Here is a 21,959-nt window from a genome sequence, read left to right as displayed (position 1 = left end):
AAATTGAACGCTTAAAGGGATAGTCTAGTATAAATTAAACTTTAATTATTCAGACAGGACTTTTAATTTTAATCAACTTTCCAATTTACTTTTATCATCAAATTTGCTATGTTCTCTTGGTATTTTTAGTTTAAACTAAACATAGGTAGGCTCATATGCTAATTTCTAAGCCTTTGAGGGCTGCCTCTTATCACATGCTTTTTAAATCTCTTTTCAACACAAAGAGACAGAAAGTACACGTGGGCCATATAGATAACACTGTGTTCAGGCACAGAAAGTTATTTAAAATTTAGCACAAAACAATGCTAAATGTAAGACAATAGATACTAAACAGTCACAGTCATGTGATCAGGGGGCTTGAAGAAGGTTCCTAGATACAAGTAATCACAGAGGTAAAAAGTATATTAATATAATTGTGTTGGTTATGCAAAACTGGGGAATGGGTAATAAAGGGATTATCTATCTTTTAAAACTAACAATTCTATGGTAGACTGTCCCTTTAAGTGCTTAGTCATAGAGGTTTCTCTGACTCCGTTATTAGCACTATGATACAGACTCGTAAGTCTGTTTCAAGGAGAATTTATTTTCAGGTTTTGAAAATCTATTTGTTCTTCTTGTGGTTATTCTTGGCATTCTTTTAGAATTCCTAGGGTTTTATAGTTTCTTCAGGATGGTTTGGATAAATGGTTTGTCTGCAAATACTTTAAAAGGTCAAATTTCTGCTCTTTCTGTTTTATTTCATAAAAGATTGCTAAACTTTCTGATATTCACTGTTTTTTGTTCAGGCTTTGTTTTATATTAAACCTGTTTTCTAATCTATTTCTCCTCCTTGGAGTCTTAATTTTGGTTTTAAGATTTTACAGGCTCCTCCTTTTGAGCCTATGCAATTTCTTTCTTGGAAAGTGTTATTTCTTTTGGCTATCTCTTCTGCTTGAAGAGTTTCTGTATTGTCTGCTCTCTCTTGTGAGTTTCTTTATCTGATTTTCCATCAAGAAAAATTTGTTTTGCGGTCTTCATTTATATTTTTGCCTAAAGTTGTGAATTTTATAAACATCAATAGGGAAATTGTGGTTTCTTTTTTGTGTCATATTCCAAAGAATACTTTTGAAGGGTCTTTACATTCTTTGGATGTGGTAAGATCTTTGAAATATTATGTTGAGGCTACTTAAGATTTCAGAAAGATTTTTAGTCTATTTGTTATTTTTTCTGGCTCCAGGAAAAGTCAGAAAGCCTCTGTTATTTCTCTGTTTTTTTGGTTAAGATTCACAAAGCTTATCTGGAAGCGGGGCAGTCTCCGCCTCAGAGAATTATAGCTCATTCTACTAAATCAGTTGCCACTTCTTGGGCTTTCAAGAATGAAGCTTTAGTTGATCAATTTGTCAAAGCAGCAACTTGGTGATATTTGCATATTGTTTTCTAATTTTACCATTTTTTTGTATTTGCTTCTTTGGAAGCAGCCTTTGGTAGAAAGGTTCTTTGGGCAGTTGTCTCAGCTTGATTCTAATGCCTTTGATTTGAGTTTTTATTTTTTTATTTTTAAGAAAACATAATTATTTTTTGGGATTTAACTTCTCAGTGGAAATAGCTGTTTTTATTTATCAATCCCTCTCTAGTGACTCTGTGGATTTCTACATCTTGGGTATTATATCACATATGTAACTAGCTCATGGACTCTTGCCACTTACATGAACGAAAACATAATTTATGTAAGAACTTACCTGATAAATTAATTTCTTTCATAGTGATAAGAGTCCATGAGACACCCCCCCCCCCTATATCTTGTGGTTGATTTTTTTTTTTTGTATAAAGCACATTATTTTTTTCCAGTTCCTCTTTTTGTATTTTTTTACTTCTTTTTATACACCTCACTTTGTGGCTATTTGTTAAACTAAGGTTTGAGTGAAGTGGGAGGTGTATTTATAGGTATTTTGAGGTTTGGGAAACTTTGCCCCCTCCTGGTAGGAATGTATATCCCATACGACACTAGCTCATGGACTCTTGCCACTATGAAAGAAATGAATTTATCATGTAAGTTCTTACATCTTTTTTTTTTTTTTTTTTTTTTTTGTCTGACATGGGTAACCCTGAAACGTTACTACTACTACTTACGTTTTCATCAAGTCCCTGTGAGTGTATCCATCATTTGGAGTGTATATATATATATATATATATATATATATATATATTATTTTATTTTATTTTTTATTTTATTTTTTTAGAGAAAGTAATTGCATCTGTATTTTTGTATTTTCTTATCATCTACTAGGTCCACCTGCAGAAAATGGTAGCGCTGGCTGTCCTCAATTTCATTTTATGCCTCGATTTGTAAGATTTTTGCCAGGTGAGTTTATAGGCTATTTTATATAGTTTTTAAATGTTTCTTGTTTTTGCAGTTGTGTGCCTGGTCTCGAAGTATTTGTTTAAAAGCTATAACCAGAGTGCTTCTACACTATGTGAAGACATTAATTTTAATCACATAATAGTGCTATTACGTAAACCAAGAAAGTACTGGCCTATCCAACTATAACTAAGGTCTAATTTTATCTCTTTGAACATTAAAAGGAGGACACAGATAAGCAGTCAGTCGTTTAAAATTTTCTCTTAACCACACTGTTTCAACAGCATCTAGCAATAAACCTGAAAATATCACTTGCTTTGCAAAAGATTCAAAGGTAATGTCACTAAATGTCATGCTGTACTAGTCAAAGTTGCGGAACATCACAATAAAGGCCAGTGGTATTCTGGTTTAGGAAAGATTTAATATTGTTTGGCTTCACATGTTTCCAAGGACATGCTCAACATTTATCTGACTTTAAACATTTGATTTGTCAAAAATGTGTAGAAAAATCAGATTCTGCAAAAGAACCATGCTGTACTGTGATTAAATTAAGGTACATCTTTATTATTAATGCAGTAGCTATTTTATTTCCTGAAAAAAATAGTTTATGTACATTTAAGGCCTCAGCAACTCCTTGTAAAATGCATCATTATGTTAAGTATAGACCTAAGATACCTAGTTTATAAAATTGAAAAGCCTAAAATTTGTTTCCTTTTATATGTGAACAGTTCTAGCCTGAGGCAATAGCTTTTGGGTACCAGCAGCATAATGTCTTTAGATTATTGCTTTTTAAAGTATTCCCAAAAGCATTTATTTGTTCAATAGTTTTTACCCATTTCCTCAATAGCTAGTTGGATACATCCATAACTGTCCCATAAAAGCCCTGACTGTTTCTCCAGAAGGCCTCATAATGTCTAAAGGCTTTTAATACAGCACATAAAATCAATAGCAAAAGCACGCCAAGACAGTGCTTACATTACACAAACAACTTATTGGGCAGTCACTTGTAATGTTTGTCAATTATTGGCTGACCAAAGAAACTTAACATATTTTATGGAATGATTTATCTATGGAGAGGGGGCTATTTTTTATATGACAGATTCTTATATATATATTTTATATATATATATATATATATATTATATTTATACATATATATATATATACGTAGAGTTTTCTAATATTCTATTTACAGAATTGGAACACTGTATTTTTGCTGAATTTAATTTAGTTATCTCTATTTCCAAATGCCTTTCAGTGTCTGATATCTTTACTTTCTATTTGGAAGTGGAGTGATTCTCAATTCCAGTCTTCAAACCAGGGTTTAAATTTGTTACTTCCTAAAAAGCTATAAAACAACTGATTAAGTCCCTTTGAGAATGCAGAGACAGCTTCATCTGTGGCCTGTTATTAAAGGAACATGCCACCCACTTTTTGTCTTTTATGATTTAGAAAGAGAATGCAATTTTAAACATCTTTCTAATTTACTTATATTATCTAATTTGTTTTATTCTCTTGATATTCTTTGATGAAAAGCATATCTAGATATGCTCACTAGCTGCTGATTGGTTACTGCACATAGAAGCATCGTGTGATTGGCTCACCATGTGCATTGCTTTTTCTTCAACTAAGGATATTTTAAAAATGAAGCAAAATAAATAATGGAAGTAAATTGTAATGTTGTTTAAATTTGTATTCTCTATCTGAATCATGAAAGAAAGATTTTGGGTTTAGTGGCCCTTTAAGTACCAGAGAATGGTGTTGAGAAGTGATGAGACTTTAAAGTGAAGCTAGTATTAGTATAAATAGTAATAGTAAAATCTTACACATACACCTAACTGCCTGTATCTGTGTATCTATTGATGTACCTTACTATATGCATACTTACAATTATACAGTTCTAATAAAGATTTGAAAAATGTATATTATAAGTTATTGCCATTCAAATTTCTAACAATTTTAGCAACATGAACTTTCATAATATGTTAACTATGACATTATTGAAGCAGTGGGAGCTTCATTCTGCTACAGTTCAATTTTGTCATGGATTACTTTGATCTTAGTATGACATACTTCGATTATGCAAATGCACAAATATCTGTTGAAGATAACTTTGTGATGTTTTGATGCTCTGAAAATGTAATATATACATATGGTATAGGGAAAAAAAAGAGAGCTGCATCTCGCCATCTTGCACAAGCAGTAAAATGCAGTGTTCCTGTCCTTGAAAGAGTATTTCTTTCTAATGACACAGTGAGCCCACAGATCATCATCAATTACTGTTGGGAATATCACTACTGACCAGCAGGAGGAGGCAAAGAGCACCACAACAAAGCTGTTAAATATCACTCCCCTACCCACAATCCCCCAGTCATTTTCTTTGCCTGTAGTGCAAGGAGGAGATGAAGTTTAGGTGTCTGATGAGAAGTTTTCTTCAATCAAGATTTTATAATTTTTTAAGCTTACTCTGTTACTTTCTGGGGTCTAGCCTAGTCCACATCAATCTCTTCAGTAGGGCAGTGGTGGCTTTTGAGCACTTGAGAACTTGTGAGGTACAATCCTCACTGCATTTTCTCAAGAATCTGCTGCCCTAACTAGAAAACCTGAGTAGGTTTACTCAGTTTTTCTCTCTTCACAGGTCCATGTGAGGTGCTGCACCCTCTCAAACCAGGTGAGCTGTCCTGCTGCCGGACAGCACTTTCAGGTAAGTGCCATGTTAATTTTCTTTTGCAAGGAGATTGCTGGCACTTGTTACAGCTAAAAGCTGTCTTTTTTAATATGGGACTTTATTAAACCTTCATGTTTGGGGTTTATTTTAGGCAGTTTGGGCATTGAGACACTGAGGTGATTTATGGTGGCTTAGTGTGTTATTGTAGTTTTCTCCAACATTGGTGTGTCCGGTCCACGGCGTCATCCATAACTTGTGGGAATATTCTCCTCCCCAACAGGAAATGGCAAAGAGCACAGCAAAAGCTGTCCATATAGTCCCTCCCAGGCTCCGCCCCCCCAGTCATTCTCTTTGCCGCTCTGAACAAGTAGCATCTCCACGGAGATGGTGAAGAGTATGTGGTGTTTAGTTGTAGTTTTTATTCTACTATCAAGAGTTTGTTATTTTAAAATAGTGCTGGTAGGTACTATTTACTCTGAAACAGAAAAAGATGAAGAGTTCTGTTTGTGAGAGGAGTATGATTTTAGCAGCAGTAACTAAAATCGATTGCTGTTCCCACACAGGACTGTTGAGATGAGATAACTGGAATTAATTGAAAAGGTTCCTAGAAGGCTTCATTTGGTATTGTATACTCCCCTGGTTTTGGTGAAGTGAAGTCGCAGCAAAGGCTGGGGCTGGGACTGTAAGGGGTTTAAAACTGTAAACGGCTCCGGTTTCCACATTTTAAGGGTTAACGGCCTGAAATTTGGGGTGCAATGCTTTGAATGCTTTAAGACACTGTGGTGAGAATTTGGTTAAGATTGAATAATTCCTTCATAGTTTTTCACATATTCAGTAATAAAGTGTGCCCTGTTTAAAATTTAAAGAGACAGTAACGGTTTTGTTTTAAAACGGTTTTTGTACTTTATTGACAAGTTTAAGCCTGTTTAACATGTCTGTGCCTTCAGATAGACTATGTTCTGTATGTATGGAAGCCAGTGTGTGTCCCCCTTCAAATATGTGTGATAATTGTGCCATAGCGTCCAAACAAAGTAAGGACAGTTCTGCCACAGATAGTAAAGTTACCCAAGATGATTCATCAGATGAAGGGAGTAGACATAGTTCTACATCATCTCCCTCTGTGTTTACACCAGTTTTGCCCACGCAAGAGACCCCTAGTACTTCTAGCGCGCCAATGCTTGTTACTATGCAACAATTGACGGCAGTGATGGATAACTCCATAGCAAATATTTTATCCAAAATGCCTGCATTTCAGAGAGAGCGCGATTGCTCTGTTTTAAACACTGTAGAGCAGGAGGGCGCTGATGATAATTGCTCTGTCATACCCTCACACCAATCTGAAGGGGCTATGAGGGAGGTTTTGTCAGATGGGGAACTTTCTGATTCAGGAAGAATTTCTCAGCAGGCAGAACCTGATGTTGTGACATTTAAATTTAAATTAGAGCATCTCCGCGCACTGCTTAAGGAGGTGCTATCTAATCTGGATGATTGTGACAACCTGGTCATCCCAGAAAAATTGTGCAAGATGGACAAGTTCCTAGAGGTCTCGGTGCACCCCAACGCTTTTCCAATACCCAAGTGGGTGGCGGACATAGTGAATAAGGAGTGGGAGAAACCTGGCATACCTTTTGTCCCTCCTCCTATATTTAAGAAATTATTTCCTATGGTCGACCCCAGAAAGGACTTATGGCAAACAGTCCCTAAGGTCGAGGGGGGCGGTTTCTACACTAGCCAAACGCACGACCATTCCTATTGAGGACAATGGTGCTTTCAAAGATCCTATGGATAAAAAATTGGAGGGTTTGCTTTAAAAGATTTTTGTACAGCAAGGTTACCTTCTTCAACCTATTTCGTGTATTATTCATGTCACTACAGCAGCGTGGTTCTGGTTTGAAGAACTAGAAAAATCGCTCAGTAGAGAGACTCCGTATGAGGAGGTTATGGACAGAATTCACGCACTTAAGTTAGCTAATTCCTTTATTTTAGATGCCGCTTTGCAGTTAGCGCGATTAGCGGCAAAAAATTCAGGGTTTGCAATTGTGGCGCGCAGAGCGCTCTGGCTAAAGTCTTGGTCGGCGGATGTATCTTCCAAGACAAAATTGCTTAATATCCCTTTCAAAGGTAAGACCCTCTTTGGGCCAGAATTGAAAGAGATTATTTCAGACATCACTGGGGGTAAGGGCCATGCCCTCCCACAAGATAGGCCTTTCAAGGCTAAGAATAAGTCCAATTTTCGTTCCTTTCGCAATTTCAGGAACAGACCGGCCTCCAACTCTGCAACCTCTAGACATGAGGGTAACGCTTCCCAGACTAAACCAGCTTGGAAACCGATGCAAGGCTGGAACAAGGGTAAGCAGGCCAAGAAACCTGCTGCTGCTACCAAGACAGCATGAAGGGGTAGCCCCCGATCCGGGACCGGATCTAGTAGGGGGCAGACTCTCTCTCTCTTTGCTCAGGCTTGGGCAAGAGATGTTCAGGATCCCTGGGCATTAGAAATAGTCTCTCAGGGTTATCTTCTAGAATTCAAGGAACTACCCCCAAGGGGAAGGTTCCACATGTCTCTCTTATCTTCAAACCAAATAAAGAGACAGGCATTCTTACATTGTGTAGAAAACCTGTTAAAAATGGGAGTGATACACCCAGTTCCAACTGTGGAACAAGGTCTGGGGTTTTACTCAAATCTGTTTGTAGTTCCCAAAAAAGAGGGAACTTTCAGACCAATTCTGGATTTAAAAATTCTAAACAAATTTCTCAGAGTTGCATCGTTCAAAATGGAAACTATTCGAACAATTTTACCTACAATCCAGGAGGGTCAATTTATGACTACCGTGGATTTAAAGGATGCGTATCTACATATTCCTATCCACAAAGATCATCATCAGTTCCTAAGGTTCGCCTTTCTGGACAAACATTACCAGTTCGTGGCTCTCCCATTCGGGCTAGCCACTGCTCCAAGGATTTTCACAAAGGTGCTCGGGTCCCTTCTAGCGGTTCTAAGACCAAGGGGCATTGCAGTGGCGCCTTACTTGGACGACATCCTAATTCAAGCGTCGTCTCTTTCCAAGGCAAAGGCTCACACAGACATTGTTCTAGCCTTTCTCAGATCTCACGGGTGGAAGGTGAACATAGAAACAAGTTCCCTGTCTCCGTCGACAAGAGTCCCCTTCTTGGGGACAATAATAGATTCTTTAGAAATAAAGATTTTCCTGACAGATATCAGAAAGTCAAAGCTTCTAAACGCTTGTCAAGTTCTTCACTCTATTCTACGGCCTTCCATAGCTCAGTGCATGGAAGTAGTAGGGTTGATGGTTGCAGCAATGGACATAGTTCCTTTTGCTCGAATTCATCTAAGACCATTACAACTGTTCATGCTCAAACAGTGGAATGGGAACTATACAGACTTGTCCCCAGTGATTCAAGTAGATCAGAAGACCAGAGACTCACCTCCGTTGGTGGCTGACCCAGGATCACCTGTCCCAGGGAATGAGCTTCCACAGACCAGAGTGGGTCATCGTCACGACCGACGCTAGTCTATTAGGCTGGGGTGCGGTCTGGGACTCCCTGAAAGCTCAGGGCCTATGGTCTCGGGAAGAGTCTCTTCTCCCGATAAACATTCTGGAACTGAGAGCGATATTCAATGCTCTCCAGGCTTGGCCTCAACTAGCAAAGGCCAGATTCATAAGATTCCAATCAGACAACATGACGACTGTTGCTTACATCAACCATCAGGGGGGAACAAGGAGTTCTCTGGCGATGAGAGAGGTGTCCAAAATCATCAAATGGGCGGAGGATCACTCCTGCCACCTATCTGCGATCCACATCCCAGGAGTAGACAACTGGGAGGCGGACTATCTGAGTCGTCAGACTTTCCATCCGGGGGAGTGGGAACTTCACCCGGAGGTGTTTGCCCAGTTGACCCAATTATGGGGCATTCCAGACATGGATCTGATGGCGTCTCGTCAGAACTTCAAGGTTCCTTGCTACGGGTCCAGATCCAGGGATCCCAAGGCGACTCTAGTAGATGCATTAGTGGCGCCTTGGGCCTTCAACCTAGCTTATGCGTTTCCACTGTTCCCTCTCATTCCCAGGCTGGTAGCCAGGATCAAACAGGAGAAGACCTCAGTGATTTTAATAGCTCCTGCGTGGCCACGCAGGACTTGGTATGCAGACCTGGTGAATATGTCATCGGCTCCACCATGGAAGCTACCTTTGAGACAGGATCTTCTAGTACAAGGTCCATTCGAACATCCAAACCTAGTTTCTCTCCAGCTGACTGCTTGGAAATTGAACGCTTGATTTTATCTAAGCGTGGGTTTTCGGATTCCGTGATCGATACTCTGGTACAAGCCAGAAAACCTGTGACTAGAAGGATTTACCATAAAATATGGAAAAGATATATCTGTTGGTGTGAATCCAAGGGATTCTCATGGAGTAAGATTAAAATTCCCAGGATCCTTTCCTTTCTACAAGAAGGTTTGGATAAGGGATTGTCAGCGAGTTCTCTAAAAGGACAGATTTCTGCTCTATCTGTCTTGTTACACAAACGACTGGCAGCTGTGCCAGATGTTCAAGCTTTTGTACAGGCTTTAGTCAGGATCAAGCCTGTTTACAGACCTTTGACTCCTCCTTGGAGTCTAAATTTAGTTCTTTCAGTTCTTCAAGGGGTTCCGTTTGAACCCTTGCATTCCATAGATATCAAGTTGTTATCTTGGAAAGTTCTGTTTTTGGTTGCTATTTCTTCTGCTAGAAGAGTTTCTGAATTATCTCTGCAGTGTAATCCACCCTATCTGGTGTTCCATTCAGATAAGGTTGTTTTGCGTACTTACCTGGTTTCCTTCCAAAGGTTGTTTCCAACAAAAATATTAACCAGGAAATAGTTGTGCCTTCTTTGTGCCCGAATCCAGTTTCAAAGAAGGAACGTTTGTTACACAATTTAGATGTAGTCCGTGCTTTAAAGTTCTATTTAGAAGCAACAAAGGATTTCAGACAAACGTCTTCACTGTTTGTCGTTTATTCTGGCAAGAAGAGAGGTCAAAAAGCTACTGCTACCTCTTTTCCTTTTGGCTGAAAAGCATCATCCGATTGGCTTACGAGACTGCCGGACGGCAGCCTCCTGAACGAATCACAGCTCACTCTACTAGGGCTGTGGCTTCCTCATGGGCCTTCAAGAACGAGGCTTCTGTTGATCAGATATGTAAGGCATCGACTTGGTCTTCTCTGCACGTTTTTGCCAAATTCTACAAATTTGATACTTTTGCTTCTTCGGAGGCTATTTTTGGGAGAAAGGTTTTGCAAGCCGTGGTGCCTTCTGTTTAGGTAACCTGATTGGCTCCCTCCCTTCATCCGTGTCCTAAAGCTTTGGTATTGGTTCCCACAAGTTATGGATGACGCTGTGGACCGGACACACCAATGTTGGAGAAAACAGAATTTATGCTTACCTGATAAATTACTTTCTCCAACGGTGTGTCCGGTCCACGGCCCGCCCTGGTTTTTTAATAAGGTTTGATAAATTTCTTTCTTTAACTACAGTCACCACGGTACCCTATAGTTTCTCCTTTTCTTCTCCTGTCCGTCGGTCGAATGACTGGGGGGGCGGAGCCTGGGAGGGACTATATGGACAGCTTTTGCTGTGCTCTTTGCCACTTCCTGTTGGGGAGGAGAATATTCAAACAAGTTATGGATGATGCCGTGGACCGGACACACCGTTGGAGAAAGTAATTTATCAGCTAAGCATAAATTCTGTTTTTATACTTTAACGTTTGGTCATGGAGATTACTGTTGTAAGCCATTTTCTTTCGGCAGTTAGGACTCTGTAACCACTCTGTATTTGAAAAGGGGATTGTTTCTTCTGTGAGGGAAGTCACTCTGTGCGCTGCAGGACAGGTAGGCACCTCAGTAAAGCTACTGAGGTGTATAGGTAGCCTGAGGTCTATTTTATTTGTTGCGCTAACACACATTTCTATTTAAAGACACAGTACACATTTATTTTTTATTTTCAAATAAAGAATTTTTACACTTTATCCTTATTTATTACATAAGATGGATCAAGAGACTTTTCAAACTATTATCCCAGGCAAAGTTGCTGCTTGTCAGTTATGTTTTGATGCTCAGGAGGGACCAACAGTTCCTTTTTGTTCCTAATGCATTGAGAACATTTTAAGTTATAGAGATAAAATATTTGACCATGAGCCACCATTATCCCAGGCAAATGCTGTTCAGGTGTCTCCTGTTGTAGATATGCCGCAGCTTTCTCCTCAAGCATCCCAACTTTTTCAGTCTCCACATACAGTGCCCTGTGTTTCCTCTTGCAATCCTGTAGGATTTTCTCTACAAGACATTGCTTCCCAGGTATCCCTTGCGGTGTCTGAGGTCTTGTCAGCTTTCCCCATGTTGCATGGAAGGCGTACACGGAAATTTAAGGAAACAGGTTTCTGATCAAGTTGTGGCTATCCAGAGTGTCCCTTCCCATAAGCCCGAGGAAGAAGACATGTCGGTAGAATCTGAGAGGGAAATTTCAGACTCATTGTAATTCCTTCTTCTGATGCTGAAGTGGGTATTCTTCAGATTTAAGCTATAACACCTTAGCTTATTACTTAAGCAGGTTTTGGATACTTTGGACGACTCCGACACAACTATCGTAGTCAATCCTAAAAAGTCTAGTAAATTGAACAAATACTTTGATGTTCCCTCCATCGTGGAGGTTTTTCCGGTTCCTGACTGTGCTTCCCTTTTCTCCATCTCCTATTTTTAAGAAGATGTTTCCTATAGCAGATTCTATTAAGGAGTCATGACATATGGTTCCTACTGTAGAAGGAGTGATCTCCACTTTAGCCAAGAGGACTATTATTCCCATAGAGGATAGTTGTTCTTTTAAAGATCCAATGGATACAAAATTGGAGGCTTTGCTAAAAAAGATGCATGTCCACCAGGGTCTACAATGGCAACCTGCAGTGTGTATTGCCACTGTTACCAGCGCTGTGGCTTACTGGTTTGATGCGTTGTCTGAATCTTTTCAGACAGATACCTCTTTTGATGAGATCCAGGACAAGATTTAAGGCTCTCAAGTTAGTCAATTCCTTCATTACAGATGCTTCCTTACAGGTTATTAAACTGGGAGCCAAAATGTCTGGTTTTGCGGTCCTAGCCCGCAGGGCCTTGTGGGTGAAGTCCTGGTCTGCGGATGTTTCATCTAAATTTAAGCTCATGGCTATTCCTTACAAGGGTAAGACCTGGTTTGGCGGAATCTTATCTTATTACTGGAGGGAAGGGTTCTTTTCTTAAGATAAAAAGAATAAGCAGAAGGGACGTCAGAGTAATTTCCATTCCCTCCGTAACTTTAAAGGCAAGTCTTCCCGCCCCCCTTCCTCTAAGCAAGATCAAGCCAAGCCTTCCTGGAAGCCCAACCAGTCCTGGAACAAGGGAAAGCAATCTAAAAGCCTTCAGCTGATTCAAGTCAGCATGAAGGGTTGGCCCCCAATCCGGGAGCCGATCTTGTAGGGGGCAGACTCTCTCTTTTTCCCCAGACTTGGATAAGAGATGTACCGGATCCCTGGGCGGTGGACATTGTCTCCCTGGGATACAAAATAGACTTCAAATATTTTCCTCCCAGAGGCAGGTTTCTCCTCTCCAGATTATCTGTAGACCAGATAAAAAGAGAGGCGTTCTTACATTGTGTCAAGGACCTTGTCGCCCTGGGGATAATAGTACCAGTTCCCTTTCAAGAAAGGGGTCTGGGATTTTACTCGAATCTGTTCGTAGTTCCCAAAAAGGAGGGAACTTTTTGACAAATCCTAGATCTAAAATGTTTAAACAAGTTTCTCAGAGTGCCATCCTTCAAGATGGAGACTATATGCTCCATTCTTCCCTTGGTACAAGAGGGTCAGTTCATGACAACCATAGACCTAAAGGATGCATACATTTATGTTACCATTCACAGGGGCCATTACAAGTTTCTGAGATTTGCCCTTTTGGACAATCATTTCCAGTTTGTGGCCCTTCCATTCGGCCTTGCCACAGCTTCCAGATTTTTTTCAAAGGTTCTGGGGGCTCTTTTAGCTGTGCTTTGATCTCGGGGCATTGCAGTGGCACCTTATCTGGACTACATTCTGGTTCAGGTGCCATCTCATACGGAGATCTTGTTGTCTTTTCTTTGATCCCACGGATGGAAGGTGAATCGTGGAATAAAGTTCTCTGGTACCAGCTACAAGGGTCGTACCAAGGGTCGTATTTTTGGGGAACATAATAGACTCCCTGTTAAGGAAGATTTTTCTGACGGATGTCAGAAAAGAAAGATTTTTGACTCTTGTTTTGTCCTTCAGTTTTCTCCACGGCTGTCAGTGGCTCAATGTATGGAGGTAATCAGTCTGATGGTGGCTTCCATGGACATCATTCTGTTTGCTCGGTTCCATCTCAGAACTCTGCACTTATACATGCTCAGACAATGGAACGGGGACTATACAGACCTGTCTTCGCGTGTAGATCTAGCTCACGTGTCAATAGATTCTTCCGTGATGGCTTTCTCAGGATTATCTTCCACAGATCCTCCTGGTTGATTGTGACCACGTATGCCAGCCTTCTAGGCTAGGGAGCAGTATGGGGCTCGTTGAAGGCTCAGGGCTTATGGACCCAGGAGGAGTCAGTCCTGCCCATAAACATCTTGGAGCTGAGAGCAATCTTCAATGTTCGCCTGGCCTCAGCCTTAGCCCGGTTTATCAGATTCCAGTTGGACAACATAACCTCGGTGGCCTACATCAACCACCAGGGGGTACTCAAAGTTCTTTGGCCATGACAGAGGTGGCCCGAGTTATTCAGTGGGTGGAGACCCACAACTGCTGTCTTTCTGCGATCCACATCCCAGGAGTGGACAATTGGGAAGCGGATTTTCTGAGCAGACAGACTTTTTATCCCGGAGAGTGGGAACTTCATTCAGATGTGTTTTCCAGCTTGACCCTCAAGTGGGGGCAGCCAGAGTTGGATCTCATGGCTTCTCGTCAGAATGCCAAACTTCCGAGATACGGCTCGAGGTCAAAAGATCTGCAGGCATTTCTGATAGTTGCTCTGGCAGTTTCTTTGGAACTTCAGTCTAGCATACCTGTTTCCTCCGCTCTCCTTCCAATAGTCATTGCTCAAAGCAAGCAGGAGGGGGTGTCTGTAATTCTCATAGCCCCGGCGTGGCCTTGCAGGATTTGGTATGCAGACCTAGTGGAAACGTCATCCTTTCCACCTTGGAGACTGCCTCTGAGGAAGGACCTTCTAATTCAGGGACCCTTCCTTCATCCAAATCTTCTTTCTCTGAGCTGACTGCTTGAAGATTGAACACTTAGTTTTATCTAAGCGTGGATTTTCAGAGTCGGTCATTGAGACCTTGATTCAGGCTCGTAAGCCTGTGACTCGCATGATTTACCATAAGATCTGGCGTAAATACTTGTATTGGTGTGAATCCAAAGGATACTCATGGAGTAGAGTAAGGATTCCTAGGATTCTGTCCTTTCTCCAGGATGGTCTGGAGAAGGGTTTGTTGGTAAGTACTCTAAAGGGTCAGATTTCGGCATTGTCGATTTTGTTATATAAGCGCTTGGTGGATGTGCCAGACGTGCAATCATTTTGTCAGGCCTTGGTTAAGAATCTGGCCTGTGTTTAAACCTGTTACTCCTCCATGGAGTCTTAACCTTGTTCTTAAAGTTTTACAACAGGCTCTGTTTGAGCCTATGCATTCTTTAGATATTAAGATGTTATCTTGGAAAGTTTTGTTTCTTGTTGCTATTTCCTCTGCTCAGAACTCTGTTTTACAGTGTGATTCCCCTTATCTTATATTTCACTCTGATAAGGTGGTTCTGTGTACTATTAAGTTTGGTTTCCTGCCCAAGGTTGTTTCGGTCAAGAATATTAATCGGGAAATTGTTGTACCTTCTTTGTGTCCTAATTCTTCTTTTCATAAAGAACGCTTGTTACATAATCTGGATGTTGCACCAGCGCTAAAATTTTATTTGCAGGCAACTAAGAACTTTCGTCAGTCTTCTGCATTGTTTGCTTTTCTGGGAAACGCAAGGGTCAGAAAGCTACTGCTGCTTCACTTTAGGTCATCTTTGCACACTTTTTCCAAATTCTATAAATTTGATACTTTTACCTCAGCTGAGGCTTCTTTTGGGAGAAAGGTTCTTCAAGCCGTGGTGCCTTCTCTTTAGGTTCCTGTCTTGTCCCTCCCTTACCTGTGTCCTCTGGCTTGGTTATTGGTTCCCAATAGTAACTGATGATAATCCGTGGGCTCATTGTGTCATTAGAAAGAAAACAAAATTTATGCTTACCTGATAAATTCATTTCTTGACACGGTGAGTCTGCGGCCCGCCCTGTATTCAGACAGTTTCTTTTTATATAATCCTCAGGCACCTCTTCACCTTGTGTTACTTCCTTTCTCTCCTTTCCCTTTGGTCAAAAGACTGGGTTGTGGGTAGGGGAGTGATATTTAACAGCTTTGATGTGGTGCTCTTTGCCTTTTCCTGCTGGCTAGGAGTGATATTCCCAACAGTAATTGATGATGACCCGTGGACTCACCGTGTCAAGAAGGAAAGAAATGTATCAGATAAGCATAAATTTAATTTTTGTGTCCTTGTGAACCTCCATAATTTAGTATATTCTACAGAATAGCAGTGAAGGACTAACAGAGCGTTATTCCAACTGCCACACCTTCTATCAGGAGTTATTTTATGTATTCTGGATTATCCACAATTCATAGAAAAACTTTTGATGGGAACACTTGCTTGACTCATACCTGCGCTGCAGTAAGCCACTTTCACCTTTATTATTGTGCTTCCATACTAATGCATTTAACATGGCAGACCCATGTTTCACCAGAGCATTGGTAATACAAACAGATCCTCAATTTAAACATGTTTTAATTAGGTCTCATACCAATCCCACATTATGTAATATTGATTACGGTAATATCCTATAGAAAACCTCCCTTTTTACACAGTAGCTGTCTCTAATCCTAAATGTTATATTGTTATCTTTCTGAAGGTGGACTGTCTAAGAAACTGGACAAATCCAGTTACTTAGATTTAAAAAAAACAACAACAAAAAAAAACTAGTTTCTCGTAAATTAATACTATGTTCATTGGTTGTTGTATGAACATTTGAACTTTGCTTTTTCTCTTCTGCTTTGCTACTCATCTCTGTTTTCAAATAGGCTTATGTCAACCATCAGGGGGGAACTCATAGTTCCCTAGCCACGAGGGAGGTGTCTCACATTCTCTCATGGGCAGAAATCAATTTTTGCCTAGTTTATGCGATTCATATTTAAGGGGTGAACAACTGGGTAGCAGACTTTCTCAGTCGTCTTCTCTACATCCACGGGAGTGGTCTCTTCACGAGTATGTGTTCAATTAAATTGGGGATCTTTGGGTTCTCTTGGAGATAGATGTGATGGCCTCTTGTTTGAACAACTAACTTCCCAGGTACTTTGCGAGGTCCAAATATCATCAAGCAGAGTTTGTGGATGCGTTAATAATTATTTAGTCATTTTAGCTTGCTTATCTGTTTACTCTTCTGGTACTTCTACCCAGAGTGATTTCCAAGATAAGCCTAGACAAATCTTCAGTAATCCTGGTTACCCCAGCTTAGCCTTGTAGGATTTGGAATGTATATCTAGTTAAAATGTCCAGCTCTCCTCCTTGGCCTCTGCTGTCAAGCCTTCTGTCTCAAGGTCTGTTTTTCCATCTGGATCTCAGGTTTCTGAACTTGAGGGTGTGGAAATTTAACATTTAGTCCTTAGACATAGGGGTTTCTCTGATTCTGTGATTGAAATTTTGATTCAGGCTCGTAAGCCTGTATCTGTGAGAATCTATTACAAGGTCTGGAAGGCCTTTATTTCTTGGTGTGTAGATTATGGTTTTTCCTGGAATTCATTCAGAATTCCTAGGATTTTGCAGTTCTGGATGAGGGCATATCTACCTGTTTTCTGAAGGGGCAGAATTCTGCTCCTTTAGTTTTATTTTACAGAAAGATTGCTTATCTTCCTGATATATTCATGGTTTTGTTCAGGCTCTAGTCCTTATTAAACCTGTAATCAAGCCAATTTCTTTTCCATGGAATTCTTAGCTTGGTTTTGAGGGTTTTGCATGCTCATCCTTTTGAACATATGAATAAGGTGGGTATTAAACTACTTTCTTGTGAAGTGTTCATTTTTTTTTACTGTTTCTTCAGCTAGACGAGTTTCTGAGTTATCTGCTCTTTCTTGTGATCCTCCTTATTTGACTAAGGTTGATTTTTTTTCTCCAAACAACATTAGCAGAGAGATTGTTTGTTTCTTCTTTGTGTTCTAATGCCAAGAATGCTTCACAGAGATCTTTACATATTTTGGACGTTGTTAAGGTATTGAAATATTACATTGATGCTACTAAGGACTTTAGACTAGCTTTGTTCATTCATTTTTCTGGTGCTAGGAAAGGTCAGAAAGTTTCAGCTGTTTCTTTGGCCTCTTGGTTGAAACTTGTGATTCACAAAGCTTACTTGGAGGCAGCAGATTACTGCTTATTCTACTAGTTCAGTTGCCACTTTGGTCTTCAAGAATGAGGCTTCAACTGACCAGATTTGCAAGGCAGCTACTTGGTGGTCTTTGCATACTTTTACGAATTTTTACCATTTTTATGTTTTTGCTTCTTCTGAAGCAACCTTTGGTATGAAGGTTCTTCAGGCATATGTTTCCATCTTAATGGGAGGAGAGTCCACTGCTTCATTCATTACTTGTGGGAATTAAGAAGACACCCCAGCCAAAGGCTTAAATACCTCCCCTACTCCCCTCATCCCCCAGTCATTCTTTGCCTTTTGCCACAGAAGGTTGGCAGAGAAGTGTCTGAAGATTCGGAGTAGTCTCTTGGAGGGTAGTACTCTTTGAAATGGGACTGGAGTTTTAAGTAGTCCTGTCAGCCTTTCATTGAGAGCATGGATGAAAGTTAGATTGCATAGATGCAGGGAGAGTCTTTCTGCGAAACGATCCCGACTCAGATTAACAGGAGGGGCACGTTCCGCCCAATTCAGATCCTAAAGTGCTTAAACAAGTTTCTGTCAGTCCCATTGCTCAAAATGGAGACAATCAGATTGATTCTGCCCCTAGTTCAAGAGAGGTAATTTAATACGACAGTAGACTTAAAGGATGCTTACCTTCACGTACCAATCCAAAAGGACCACTCCAAGTTTCTAAAATTCGCTTTTCTGGACCAACACTTCGTTTGTGGCCCTACCGTTCAGTCTGGCAACTGCCCCAAGAGTCTTTACGAAGGTTCTGGGAAAGCTGCTTGCGGTAGCGAGAGTCAGAGGAATTGCGGTGGCTCCTTATCTGGATGATATCCTGGTTCAGGCTCTGTCCTGCAGTCTCACGGAGGACCACTTCAGGGCTCTTCTTCTTCTCCTTCGATCCCACGGATGGAAGATAAATGAGGGTGGAGTTCCTTGGTACGATAATAGATTCCATATCTATGAAGATATTCTTGACAGTTGAGAGACGTTCCAAGATTGTGTCCAGCTGTCTTGTCCTTCAGACCTCCTCAAGGCCATCTGTTGTCAGGTTTATGGAGGTGATCGGGCTCATGGTTTCCAGCATTGATGTTGTTCCTTTTGCCAGGTTCCATTTTAGACCTCTGCAGTTATACATTTGAGACAATCACTCAGATCTATCCCAGCAGATCTCTCTGGACAATCGAGCGAGAGAATCCCTCTCTTGGTGGGTCCGTCCGGTACAGCTGTCCCAGGGGACATTCTTTTTGAGGCTATCCTGGGAGATTGTGACCATGGATGCAAGTCTATCAGAATGGGGAGCTGTTTGGGGTGCCAGAAAGGCACAGGGCAGGTGGACTCGAGAGGAGTCCACCCTACCGATAAATATTTTGGAACTACGAGCAATTTTCCTCGACTCCGATTCCAATTGGACAACATTACCTCGGTGGTGTACATAAACCATCAGGGGGGAACGAGAAGCTCCCTAACCATGAGGGAGGTGTATCGGATTCTGGAATGGGCAGAGATCCACAACTGCTCGCTCTTAGTGATCCATATTCCGGGTGTGGACAACTGGGAAGCGGATTTCCACAGTAGACAGTTGTTTCATCCGGGGTAATGGGCTCTCTGTCATGAGGTGTTTTCTGAGATCTGCAACAGATGGGGGACGCTGGAGATAGATCTCATGGCGTCCAGACTCAACTTCAAGCTACCCAGATACGGTTGGCGTGGTCCAGGGATCCCCAGGCAGAGCTGATAGAGGCCTTAGCGGTACCTTGGGAGTTCAACCTAATTTAAATTTTTCCCCCGTTGCCACTTTTTCCTCGAGTGGTGGCCCGCATCAAACAGGAGCAAGCTTCGAACATTCTGATTGCTCTGTTGTGGCCACGGAGGACGTGGTTTGAGGACCTGGTGGGAATGTCGTAGTCTCCTCCATGGAGGTTACCCTGTCACAGAGATTTGCTCTTTCAGGGTCCCTATCTCCACCAAAATCTCGATTCTCTGAGGCTGACTGCGTGGGAAATGTACACCTAGTCTTGGCCAAGAGAGGATTCTAGGAAAGAGTGATTGATACTCTCATTCAGGCCAGGAAGCCGGTCACTCATCGCATCTATCATACGGTGTGGAGGACCTATTTATCCTGGTGTGAGGAACGTGGATATCCCTGGCACGAGGTTAGGGTATCCAGGATTCTGGCTTTTCTCCAAAATGGTCTGGAGAAGGGTCTTGCCGCAAGTTCCTTAAAGGGACAGATTTTAGCCTTATTGGTTGTGTTACACAAGAAGCTAGCGGAGCTTCCTGATATTCAGTCCTTTGTTCAGGCTCTGTCTAGAATCAGACCGGTATTTAGAACTCCTGCTCCTCCTTGGAGCTTAAATTTGGTTCTTAACCCTTTGAGTGTTAAGCACTTTCCCACTTGGGTGCTAAGATTTTTTTAATTATATTTTTATTTTTTGAACAAAATTTTTTTTAACTTTTTTTTTCCAGACCCCCAATACTTACACTGTTGGAAAGGTTAGGCGATTACCTTTCCAATGGTGGGTCTTAGGGGTATGTAGCTTCTTAGATGCCTGAGATACAGGCATCTAAGCAGCATGCCCCCTGCTCCTATACTTAACTTTAAGTATAAAGTTGCGCGGTGACGTCATCACGTTAGTGTGTGATGACACCAATCAAAACGGGAAGCCCCGGCGATGCCTGTCACTCTACAGACACTACCGCCGGGGTAGAAGCGGGTGGGAGCCCCCAGATCTCCCTCAAGGTGGGGGAGTTTTAGTGACAGCTCTGAGCCGTCATTAGTACCAGAGTGGGAAACTCTGTGACGGCTCAGAGCCGTCATTAGCACTCAGTTAAAGGGACACTGAACCCAAATTTTTACTTTTGTGATTCAGATAGAGCATGCAATTTTAAGCAACTTTCTAATTTACGCCTATTATTTTTTTTCGTTCTCTTGCTATCTTTATTTGAAAAAGAATGCATCTAAGCTTCTTTTTTTTTGTTGAGAACTCTGGACAGCAGTTTTTTATTGGTGGATCAATTTATCCACCAATCGGCAAGAACAACCCAGGTTGTTAACCAAAAATGGGCCAGCATCTAAACTTACATTCTTGCATTTCAAATAAAGATACCAAGAGAATGAAGCAAATTTGATAAAAGGAGTAAATTAGAAAGTTGCTTAAAATGTCATGCTCTATCTGAATCACGAAAGAAAAAAAGTGGGTTCAGTTTACCCTTAGGGTTTTGCAGAGGATTATTGCTTTGGCTCGCAGAGTCTCTGAGTTGGCGGCCTTGCAATGTGAGCCCCCTTTACATGGTTTTTCACGCTGATAAGGCTGTGCTGCGCACTGGGTCGGAGTTTCTTCCCAAGGTGATGTCAGATTGTAACATCAACCAGGAGGTAGTAGTTTCTTCCTTGTGTCCTAACCCTTCTTCATTTAAGGAAAGGTTACTTCATAACTTGGATGTAGTTCGAGCCTTGAAGTTTTATCTAAGATTTCAGACAGACTTCGTCCTTATTTGTCATGTATTCAGGGAAGCGTAGGGGGCAGAGGGCCTCTTCCAATGCACTGTCTTTTTGGTTGAGGAGCGTTATCTGTTTGGCCTACGAGACAGCAGGACATAAGCCTCCTCAGAGGATTATGTCTCACTCAACTAGGGCTGTGGGCTCCTCTTGGGCCTTTTAAGAACGAGGCCTCTGTGGAGCAGATTTGTAAGGCAGCTACTTGGTGGTCCTTACATACTTTTGCAAAATTTTACAAATTTGATGTTTTTGCTTCAGCGGAAACTGTTTTTGGGAGAGGTTCTACTGGCTGTGGTGCCCTCAATATAGGGTCCGCCTACTTTTACCCTCCCGATTTGTTCATTCTGTGTCCTCTAGAGCTTGAGTTTTATTTGTTCCCACAAGTAATTAATGAAGCAGTGGACTCTCCTCCCATTAGGATGGAAAACATAAATTATGCTTACCTGATAATTTCATTTTCATCTGTGGACGGACCTAAATTTAATTTGATTCTTCTGGCACCATTTATACCCTATTTCTCCTACTGTTCCTTGTTCCCTTGGCAGAATGACTCGGGGATGAGGGAAGTGGGGGAGGTATTTAAGCCTTTGGCTTGGGTGTCTTTGCCTCCTCCTGGTGGCCAGGTTCCTAATTCCCACAAGTAATGAATGAAGCAGTGGACCTGAAATTATCAGGTAAGCATAATTTTGTTTTTTAGGGTTGATTTTTTTCTTTAAGACATCTTTTTCCCTGCTCCTTTTATGACTTATTCCTTTTTCTTTCCTCACTTTGCTTGGCTATACATTAGACTGGGGTATGTATGAGTTGGGATGGATTTGGCAAACTTTGCCTCCTCCTAGGGGTAGAGAAGATTAATTCCCAGGAGTAAATGGCTTGTGGATTCTCACCACCATGAAATAATTGAATTTATCAGGTAAGCATAAATTATGTCTTTATTTGTA

The 21,959-nt window shown here is 41.2% G+C and overlaps 1 protein-coding gene across 1 annotated transcript in view; it reads left to right on the top strand.

Moving 5' to 3' along the window:
- DROSHA (drosha ribonuclease III) overlaps positions 1 to 21,959 on the top strand; it is a 734,939-nt gene that overhangs the window by 211,279 nt on the left and 501,701 nt on the right. The window contains exon 12 of the mRNA XM_053714616.1: positions 2,267 to 2,341. Within this exon, the coding sequence (XP_053570591.1) occupies positions 2,267 to 2,341 (75 nt within the window). The remainder of the gene's footprint in view (positions 1 to 2,266; positions 2,342 to 21,959) is intronic.

This window comes from Bombina bombina, chromosome 5, assembly GCF_027579735.1.
Source record: "Bombina bombina isolate aBomBom1 chromosome 5, aBomBom1.pri, whole genome shotgun sequence".
In the NCBI taxonomy this organism is placed as follows: domain Eukaryota; kingdom Metazoa; phylum Chordata; class Amphibia; order Anura; family Bombinatoridae; genus Bombina; species Bombina bombina.
Note: the sequence above shows the minus strand (reverse complement) of the source record. Positions and strands in the feature narration are given on the sequence as shown.